The 10280-nt window shown below is 44.8% G+C and overlaps 1 protein-coding gene across 2 annotated transcripts in view; it reads right to left on the bottom strand.

Annotated features, from left to right (window-relative positions):
- Positions 1 to 936: 936 nt before the first annotated feature.
- Positions 937 to 10280, bottom strand: part of LOC122245957 (uncharacterized) — a 58287-nt gene continuing 48943 nt past the window's right edge. The window contains exons 3-11 of one of the 2 annotated variants that reach the window (XM_043004140.2): positions 9397 to 9927; positions 8926 to 9077; positions 8614 to 8776; positions 8030 to 8332; positions 6540 to 7733; positions 5881 to 5977; positions 4582 to 4772; positions 3857 to 3983; positions 937 to 3268 (exon numbers count right to left, since the gene is read on the bottom strand). In XM_043004140.2, coding sequence (XP_042860074.2) covers positions 3120 to 3268; positions 3857 to 3983; positions 4582 to 4772; positions 5881 to 5977; positions 6540 to 7733; positions 8030 to 8332; positions 8614 to 8776; positions 8926 to 9077; positions 9397 to 9927 — 2907 coding nt within the window. In that variant the 3' untranslated portion in view covers positions 937 to 3119. The remainder of the gene's footprint in view (positions 3269 to 3856; positions 3984 to 4581; positions 4773 to 5880; positions 5978 to 6539; positions 7734 to 8029; positions 8333 to 8613; positions 8777 to 8925; positions 9078 to 9396; positions 9928 to 10280) is intronic. The other variant, XM_086542839.1, reaches the window with a different exon arrangement.

The following is a 10280-nucleotide window of genomic DNA, read 5'->3' as shown; positions in this document are numbered from 1 at the left end:
ATCCTGTTTTATTTTTCTCTCACGTTAGAAGTTCTCAAGAAATTATGGTACGGTTCCGTAAACAGCCATCAGCCGCATAATCTCATGCAGAGGCTGAGGCGTCTAACTCTTTTTAGATAATGTATATAGGACTCCTTGCACATATATCTAGGTAGAGTGCATAAGTACCACATTTACAAGAGGGTGTTAAAGTGGTTTGAGTTAAACCGTCGTGACATATGCACAATAACCCACACTCTTGTAATGCTTGTGTAACGATGTACTTTTATGTCATATATGATTTCTGTTTGGAATGGGAATCTAAATATCTGTGCATATGTTTAATGTATATAAAAGCCTCTCTCACTCTCTCTCTCTATATATATATGTATGTATACTTTATGTATATTTATATATTCACAAAATTACCTCCGTTTCTCTATTTTCCATGTATGAATATTTTTTGTAGTATTTGTTGTCCTTAAATCTTGTGATATTTATTGATATGTATATTTATAGTTTTGAGCTTGTACATTACACTTCCAAAAGTAAATCAACTGTGATGATACAGTACTAAAAAATAAAAAATAAATAAAAAGCAAAAATAAGATTGGATGCTTATGAAAGATTTTTGAAGATTTTTATTTTTTTGATGCAGTTCCATGATCCGAAGAGCAGGGAGATAATAGACGTAGGTGTCGTATTTCTTCAAATAGATTGCGGAAAAAAAATGAAACACTGAAGATTTGAAAACGGTACTGGTAGCTCAGATCATTGCTTAGCATATACTGCTTATGACATGATAGACACATTCTTGTATTATGTAGTCAAACATAAATCATTAGGAAAATAAAGGTTTCATACAGGAATTTCTTTCATTGTGTTGTGTCACCCTAATCTGCATATCCATGGCGAAGCGACGAGGTATTTACATGGGAATAATAAAAACAAGTTTGGTTCATAATGCATCTGTATATTTTACCATTTCTAATAAACTAACAAACAATTCCATTCATTTGGAAAACCATTATGAAAAATATTCCAATAGACTCGATGAGCTATAATCAAACAATGTCTGCGGTGACTTCTTAACGCAGCACAGGAATGCTTTCTATGAAAACCCTTTGTGTAGAAAAAGGGAGAGAAGAAAGGTATAACAAAAGGGCAAGAAGCTTTATATTTAATTTATGTAAAAACAAAAAACAGAAAAAAATTAGAGAGAATGAGTAAAATTGAGCTAGTTCTTTTTAAAAAAAAACAAGATCTAAAGAGGCAATTTGCATTTGTGACGCTAGCAGGAACTTTAAAGTAATAAATAATTCAATTAATCCAATTTTTCTTGAACACAGGGATGTGAGAATGGGAAGTAAATTAACATGTAATTTTTTTTTTTCTTACATACCTTGAAACACAGATGTTACCAACTTGTTTTCATTATTCCCATGTACTTTTTTCACAGTGACCTGTTTGTAATTTTAAAGCCCAAAATTGTACAAAAAAAAAAAAAAAAAAAAAAAAAATTATGGAAATATCAAAATTAATTTTAATACAGTTGTAAAAAAAATAATGAACAAAATAAATAGCAAGTAACTTGTCTTTTCACAAAACAGAAGCAACAAATAAGTGTCACTTTGCTCATAATGCTCTTACCATTAAAACAATTCACTGAATGTATAGCACTATCACACACCTAAAACCAACAACACTTACGGTTAAAGTGATGATACTAAAATCAATAAAAAAAACAAAAATATCTGTAATAGTAATACATTCTTTATTGCCATTCTGTATTACCTGGACCTGAATAACAACAATTGTTCGATTGCTAAATGCCTTGCTAGTCCACTACATTACAACTGAACTGTATGTAAGTGATATATATATAGAAATGTGATTTATATTATATAATAATATTGATTCCACTGGGAATGTGTCTGGGTTTCTGAATGCTTGAAATATGCAGTATTGCATGTCATTTGGAATAATCTTTTTATTCTGCAGTACAAAATTACAATAGAAAAATATATGTAAAAGCAGACTGTCACAATAAAAGGGGGGAAAATAACCCTGGTTGACTGCTATCAACAAGCAGAAGCAAGCAAGATCCCAATGTTTGCTTTTTTATATATTTTAAATATATTCACCTAATCAAATTCATCTTGTAACTTATGCTATTCACATGACCACGAATCTATCAGTTATGTACACTATCTTGGCTCGACTACCCAAACCCCTTGCTGTATGGGAAGGTACGAAGGAAACAACTAAAAAGATGAAAAAAACGAATAACACTTCAAAGAAAGGAAGAAAGAAAAAAAAAATGCCGCTGTATTGTGACCTTGTTTTCAAACCCTGTGATGCAGCTACGTTTATCATGAACTGACATCCACTACCTAGTTTTCTCACTCGCTGGGACAGACGTGAGGAACCCGAGCCATGTCGTTTTCTGTATTCAGCATATGAGCAGTCGACCATTATACTACTGGGCTTCTCCTCCTCGCAAACTATAAAACGGAAGAGAAAGTAAGTTTTCCTTCTCATTACGACGACGAAATTGCAACATTTGATTGTCTCGAACCGTCTCCACCTACATCACGGAGGCGTCTTTTAGGATCTACAACCGTCAGTCATCCAACTCCTCCGCATTCTGTGATCAAAACGTGTATGTACATGGAGACCTTTTTTTTATTTATTTCTCCACCCTCCCATTAATAGGGGAGTTTGTTTCAAAACTCCTTCATACCCAACGGCTACTGTGGCCTTCACCATATGAAAAAGGCATGACGTTGAGTCTGGTTGGTTTTGTCCGACCGTTAAACCTGTTGACTCCAGTATCTGCATTATTGCAAAAGAAAGTGTCATATATTCTGCATGACCAGATTAGTATAAATGCACTTTCTGAGGAAACGGATTGTAATGCTAGTCATATCACTTTCCCATTGCATTGACAACTAACAATTTGGTCCTCATTAAAAAAAAACAAAAAAAAATTCAATCAAATAGTTAGTCTAACAAAAGACTAGGATATGTATACGTATCATATAACTAAAAAAAAAAATGAGAAAAAAAAAATCCTTATATGAATCCTGAGCGCAGAAAAATACCAACACTTCGCATAACCGACGAAATCCCTCTCAGTCTCAGTCAAGGATGAACATCAAGGCTTTGAGGAGGAACCGACCCAGCTTGCGAAGGGGACCTTTTCGCTTCTTGGCAATGCTCGGCGTGTCGTAGATGGTGGAGTCCACGCTGATGTCGTCTAGAGGAGGTGCATTCGCTTTGTGGGAGCCTGGAAGGTAAAGAGGTGCGTTTAGACTTCAGGTTAAGGAAATATAAGAATGGAACGAAAACATGCTATGGGGCTGACGTAAAAAAAAAAAAAAGGTGAAGAGAGTATGACTTGATATGCTAAATGTGATTAATAGGACTAGAAGGGAGTTGTATCTATGGGTTTTTCTTTCACTTGATTGTTATTGTTATTCAGAGTTGTTACTTTATTTGGTTTGATTTTTGGAAAGGGGACACTTGATATACTGTATACTCAGTCCAACTGTATCACTATCATCATTATAAAACAGACAAAGGGACACACACACACACACACACACACACACACACACACACACACACACACACACACACACACACACACACACACACACACACCCACACACCCACACACACACCCCACACCCACCCCCACACCCACCCCCACACCCACCCACCCACACCCCTCACCCCCACACCCACACCCCACACCCCCCACCCACACCCACACCCACCCCACACCCCCCACACCCAAACCCCCCAAACTCCCCCCTACCCACCCCCCCATTAATCCAAAGGCCAAACTAAATGACCCCCCTAAATGACCCACCGTCTTTCGAGTGCGGGCAAGCAGACTTGGCCACGTTCGAAAACCAAACCATGAAGTCTGTGTAGCGTTTGATCTCTTCGTCGGAAACACTCCTGTAGCCCTTGGAAACCACCTCGAGGACATCAGCCTGAAGTGGGATAAAAGGAGGGTTTCATTTTTTGTAGAGATGGATGATGATGATGAAGAGGAGGAGGGGTGAGGAGGGGGGGGAAGAGTAGGTGGAGGAGGGGAGGAGGAGGGGGGGTAGAGGATGGGGAGGAGTAGGGGGGGGGAGGATGGGGAGGAGGAGGGAGAGGATGAGGAGGGGGAGGAGGAGGAGGAGGAGGAGGAGGAGGAGGAGGAGGAGGAGGAGTAGGAGGGGGAGGAGGAGGGGGAGGAGGGCGAGGAGTAAGAGAAGGGAGAGGATGTGGGAGGAAGAGAAGGGAAAGGAGGGGGGAGGAATAGGAGAGAAAGAGATACTTAATATAAGATACAGAAACAACAGAAGGAAAACCATCACATACATTCAGCATGATCCAACCAAGAACAAATCATTTAAAAAAAAAAAAAATATAAATATAAAGCTAATATATATATATAATATATATAATATATAATATATATATATATAAAATATATATATATATATACATACGTATCCCTCATGAAAAAAAACACCTTTTTAAAACTGAATACATGAAAAAAAAAATCAACACCACTAACCACGCAAACCACAACATACTCACCAGACTGATCAACTGAATGCTAATCTCCCCAAAGTCACTGAGGAGAGAGTTGAGGCCCCCGCCCCCGCCCACAGCCTTGGCTTCGGTGGGCGTGTCGTACTCACTGCCACGGTCACTATCTGCCCGGTTGTGGGCGTCCTCGAGGCCTTGTAACCTTTCTTCAGAATCTGTTCTGCATTCCATGGTCTCTCCTGGAAAGCGAGGTGGTGTTGCGGTTTAAAATGGTAGGTCATCTAGGGTCATGTAGGGTCAAGGGAGCAGAAGGTTTACCGGGCGTCGTTGGGGTTTAAAATGGTAGGTCATGTAGGGTCATGGGTTCAGAAGGTTTAGTGGGCGTCGTTGCGGTTTAAAATGGGAGGTCATGTAGGGTCATGTAGGGTCATGGGATAGAAGGTTTACTGGGCGTCGTTGCGGTTTAAAATGGTAGGTCATGTAGGGTCATGGGATCAAAAGGTTTACTGGGCGTCGTTGGGGTTTAAAATGGGAGGTCATGTAGGGTCATGGGATCAGAAAGTTTACCGGGCGTCGTTGCGGTTTAAAATGGGAGGTCATGTAGGGTCATGGGTTCAGAAGGTTTACTGGGCGTCGTTGGGGTTTAAAATGGTAGGTCATGTAGGGTCATGGGATCAGAAGGTTTACTGGGCGTCGTTGGGGTTTAAAATGGGAGGTCATGTAGGGTCATGGGATCAGAAGGTTTACCGGGCGTCGTTGTGGTTTAAAATGGGAGGTCATGTAGGGTCATGGGTTCAGAAGGTTTATTATAAAGTACAATAATACTAATAATAATAATAACAATAATACTGAGAGAGAGAGAGAGTTCTTAGCACAGGACGAAACAATGAAATTACGAAATGGGGGAAAAAAAAAGTTTCCAGTAAAGGAGACCATTATTAAGGGAAATATGGATGCGAACCTTTCAAAATACACCCGTGTTCGGCTCGGCTGGAAAGACGGCTGGAAAGACACACACACACACACACACACACACACACACACACACACACTCACTCACTCACTCACTCACACACTCACTCACTCACTCACACACACACACACTCACTCACTCACTCACTCACTCACACACTCTAACACAACAATCACACATCCACTCACACACTCACCTCACTATCACTAAACTCACTCTTATTCACTCACTCACACACTCACTCACTCACTCACTCACACACACGCACACACACACACACACACACACACACACACACACACACACACACACACACACACACACACACACACACACACACACACACACACACACTCACTCACTCACTCACTCACCTGTTTCATTACACGTGGCAGTGGAGATGTCTGAAGAGGGGACGGTGTGGGTATCGCTGTGGTCGAACGAGGAATCGCTATCGTCTTTCTTGCGTACCTGTCAAGAGCCACCAGAGATGTTTGTTATTGTTGCACCTGCATTATGCAACGGACGAATCCTTTTATTTATTTATTTATTTATTTATTTATTTATTTATTTATTCTTATTTTATTATTATTATTTTTTTAAACCTTATTAATAATTCAAAGTGATGAAGATTATGTTGGGTATTTGCTAGCTTGGACATTTTAATGGAATACGGGTTGAGGATTTGAAAAGAGTGAATATTTGGGACTTTAAACTTGAAAAGAGTAAATACTTGGAACTTGGAAAATACTTGAAAAGAGTAAATACTTGGAACTTGGAAAATACTTGAAAAGAGTAAATACTTGGAACTTGGAAAATACTTGAAAAGAGTAAATACTTGGAACCTTAAACTTGAAAAGAGTAAATACTTGGAACTTTAAACTTGAAAAGAGTAAATACTTGGAACTTGAAAACACTTGAAAAGAGTAAATACTTGGAACTTGGAAATACTTGAAAAGAGTAAATACTTGGAACTTTAAACTTGAAAAGAGTAAATACTTGGAACTTGGAAAACACTCGGAACTTTCCTTACCTCGCTACTTGTGGATCTGCCCGAGTTGTGGGTGCCACTCCCTGAGCTTCCAACAGTGCCATTGTGACTTGACCCTTCACTGGGCGTCGGCGTCGGGGTCGGAGACAGGTTGGGCGTGGGCGTGAGGGGTCCCATCGGCTCAATGGGCGTGGACGTCTTGTTGACATCGAGGTCGTGGTCCGGGTGCAGGAGGGACGCCAACTCCGAGGGCTCGTCCAGGTGGCGGTCGCGGCGCTCGCTGCGGTTGGCGCCGGCGGGGCGGGAGAGCAGGCTCAGCAGGATGGCGTTTGGCGCCGCGTCCTGGTGCCGGTCGTCCGCCAGCATGGGCTCCGGCAGGTTTGACGGCGCCAGCGATATGTTCGGTGGAATGTCGTCGAGGGAAATGTTCGGAGGGCCGCAGTTATCGCCGACGTCCACAGACAACGGCTCCATGGGAGACATGCCTGAAAAAGCTACCCGGCGACCGCCCCTCGAACGCGGGGTCTCCACCATATCATTGTCACTGTCACTGTCAATGGCACAGTTGTCATCACGCATCGGCTCCGGAGGTTCACTGTAATGCAACTCAAACTCTACGGGGGTTCCGACCCGCCCTTCGTCGTGGTCACAGTTTCCAGAGTTTTCTGTTTTGTTCCTCTCCTCTTTCGCCTCGTTATCACAGTGAGCACCTTCACTATCGGGTTCTTTGTCCCCTTCTCCCTCCACCACTGAGCTGTCCTTCTCAGCCGCTTCTCCCCCACTCTCCCTTTCCTCCCCTGAGCCATCGAGCGCACCAAGGGCCTCCTCCTCCACCTCCTCCTCCTCCTCCTCCTCCTCCTCCACCTCCTCCTCCGCCTTCGTTGCACTGTCACTTTTGGCAGGAGGGGCGCGGTCGCCGGCTTCCCCGACTCCCTCGTCAACTATTGCACTGCTATCACTACTATCACAGCCTGAAGAGGTCACTCCGCTACTACTGCTCTCCAAGGGCGTCCACCGGGAGGGGGCGCCGTCCTGCTCCGGTAACCTCGAAGGGCTCGCGGGTTCGGCGACCTCCTCGCTGCTCTTGGACATGCCAATCGCGGAGTCGGGCGATGGCACGGACACCTCCTCGCCCAGCTTGCTGCCGGGGGACGCCGAGCTGCTCCCCTTCCGCGTTAGGATCGACTCCTCCAGGACCCTCGTCGGCGCCTGCGGGTCGTCGCGAATTATTTTCTTCTGTAAAGAGAGGAATGGGAGTTATCATGAGATGGTTAATTGACGAGTTAAATTGGTCTTTTATTTGTGTCCCCTTTATTTTGTGCGGCTTTACGTTTCTTTGATATGAATGAAATCGGTGTATGCATCCTACCGCGTAGAAGGTTATAGCGACATTCACCCAATCAAGTCAACGACTGATTATAAATCATGCCTCTAATCCCCTGATTCGTGTCTGTAAAGCAGTCCCCCTAGAGAGCAAAAAGAGTTTCCCGAAGGAGAGAGGAATGAGATCCCGCGCCGACCGGAGTGCGTACCTCGTCCCGCTGGCTCTCCGGGGAGTCGTGAGGGCCCTCCGTGTGCTCGTCGTCGTCGTCCGAATCCCAGTCCTTACAGAGTGACGTCACGCATGGAGGAGCAGGAGCAGCAGGAGGAGGAGGAGGAGGAGGCGTCGCTCGGGCCACCTTCTTGCTGGCTGCCGTCGGGGGCTTCAGGTCCTTCTTCGGCACGGCCCCGCTGGCGGCTGCGACGGCTGCGGCCACGGCTGCGACCGAGACCACGCCGCGCTTCATGTGGCTCTCCGACTCGGGCAGGCCGTCGAGGTCGGATTCTGAGCCGGACTGGTTTGGGGAGAGAAGAAGAAGGTCGTCTCACTCATTGGCTGGATTTTATAGACTCATGACTTAAGGTGCGAAGCTCATCTGCGTCGTCGTGGTTTTGGCGTAGGATATTATTTCGGGAATCAAGGTGACGTCAAGGGCAGTGAGTGACAAGTACCCACTCGCTCTCACCCACGACAATATATTGCCAACATAACAACTTAACAACAATTGAGAGAAAAAAAATACATATATACATACAAAAAATCAAAAACCCCAGAACCTCTGAACCCCAGACTTACCTCCGACATTTCCGACGAGAGCGGGGTTCTCGAACCCGAAGAACCGAGATCACTGGAGCTCCCGTCCACAGAACCGACGTGTGGGGATGTCATCGTCAAAAGGTATGAAAACTGTCGGTATGTGAGCGTCTTGACCACCACCATGAGGTCAGCCGGGGTAAACCTGGATATCGTAATAGTTTCGTTAATTTTTTTTACTCGTGGTGGAGCATAGATTAGAAAATATGACAAATGGTTCACGTGCGTTGAACATGCAATGCCTTTGACTGAACTGTGCAACATAATAGGTCGCGAGGATGTTCTGGCACTCACCCTTCCGTCTTCTCTGCAACAGTCATGATATCCTTGTCACTGAGGCTGTGGTGGACGTCTTGGAAAAGGGTCGTGAGGAGGTTGTATCTCGCCTGCTTGTCTGGGAGACCAACAAGGTACACTCCGCGAAATCTGCTGAGCAGCTCGTGGTCCTGCAAGTGTTGAAGCATTCATTAGGTGGATTCGAATCAGCTGAACAGAATTATCAGGGGGATTTTAGGATATTCGTGAAATACGCCAAGAAACGATTCCAAACCAGATGATTATCTTCATGACACAAAACGGGATAAAATTGACGAGTGACACATAAGACAAGCAAGGGGGAAAGGTCATTCGCATCAATGGTGTATGATTGTGAGGCTAAGGATGGTGTTGCAGAGCACTGGCTACTTCTGGACATTAAAAGAATGCGTCAATAAAGCATTACATAATTAATGATTCCTAAAATAACATAAAAAATAGCCCACTTGCCTTGTAGAGCAGCCAGGGGGCGCTCGTCGCCGCCACGACAATGATGCCGTTGTTGTCGGGGTAAGGCGAGTCTTCGTCCTCGGGGTACACGTCATCCTCGTCGTTGGGAGGAGCCGAGGGGCGCGGCGGCCGGGACATGGTGGACGCCCTGCTGGAGGCCCTGCTGCTCCCGCTGACGCCGTTGACGCCGCGGCCCGAGGAGGAGCACGAGGGCGAAGGGAGCGTGCTGCCCGTCGGGTTCTTCGACGACTTGGGGTCCACGATCTTGAGCTTCCGCGGACCCAGCTGCGCGAAGAGCTCGTCGCGGATGACCTGCACCGACGCCGAGCACCGCGGCTCCAGGTCGTGGTCCGAGAAGATCGCGTCCACGTCGTCCATGAAGACGAGCGACGGGTAGTTGTCCCTCGCCTGCTCGAACAGCTTCCTCGTCTGCTGCGCCCCCCGCACCTGGTGGGTGTGCACGCCGTACAGCGGCATCTCGCACACGTTGCTCATCTGCTTCACCAGGTACGTCTTCCCGGCGCCCGGAGGCTGCAACCAAAGGGACGCGCCGTTAGGGGGGTTCTCTGGCACTTTTTTTTTTTTTTTTTTTTTTTTTTTGTAAGCCATGGAGATTGGATTTGTAGGGAAAAAAAACACCTTTAAATGAGAGTATCAGCATATCTATCTATCTATCTATCTATCTATCTATCTATATATATATATATATATAAGGTCTGTGAAAAAGGGACCGGAGTGAGAGCATCAGAACAAGAAAGAAAAAAAAATGACCATAAAAGGGTAAAAAAAAAAAAAAAAAAGGAAGAACGAAATAACAGTCCTCATAACAACACGAAGCCCGGCTAAAGCCTAAGCCAAGAAAGCCAAGAAAGCCAGGCCCTTCA

The sequence above is a fragment of the Penaeus japonicus genome, unplaced genomic scaffold (genome assembly GCF_977035675.1).
Source record: "Penaeus japonicus unplaced genomic scaffold, GWHDUDI00000001_assembly GWHDUDI00000012, whole genome shotgun sequence".
In the NCBI taxonomy this organism is placed as follows: Eukaryota; Metazoa; Arthropoda; class Malacostraca; order Decapoda; family Penaeidae; genus Penaeus; species Penaeus japonicus.
The sequence above is the reverse complement of the archived record's forward strand: the minus strand, read 5'-3'. Positions and strand labels throughout refer to the sequence as shown.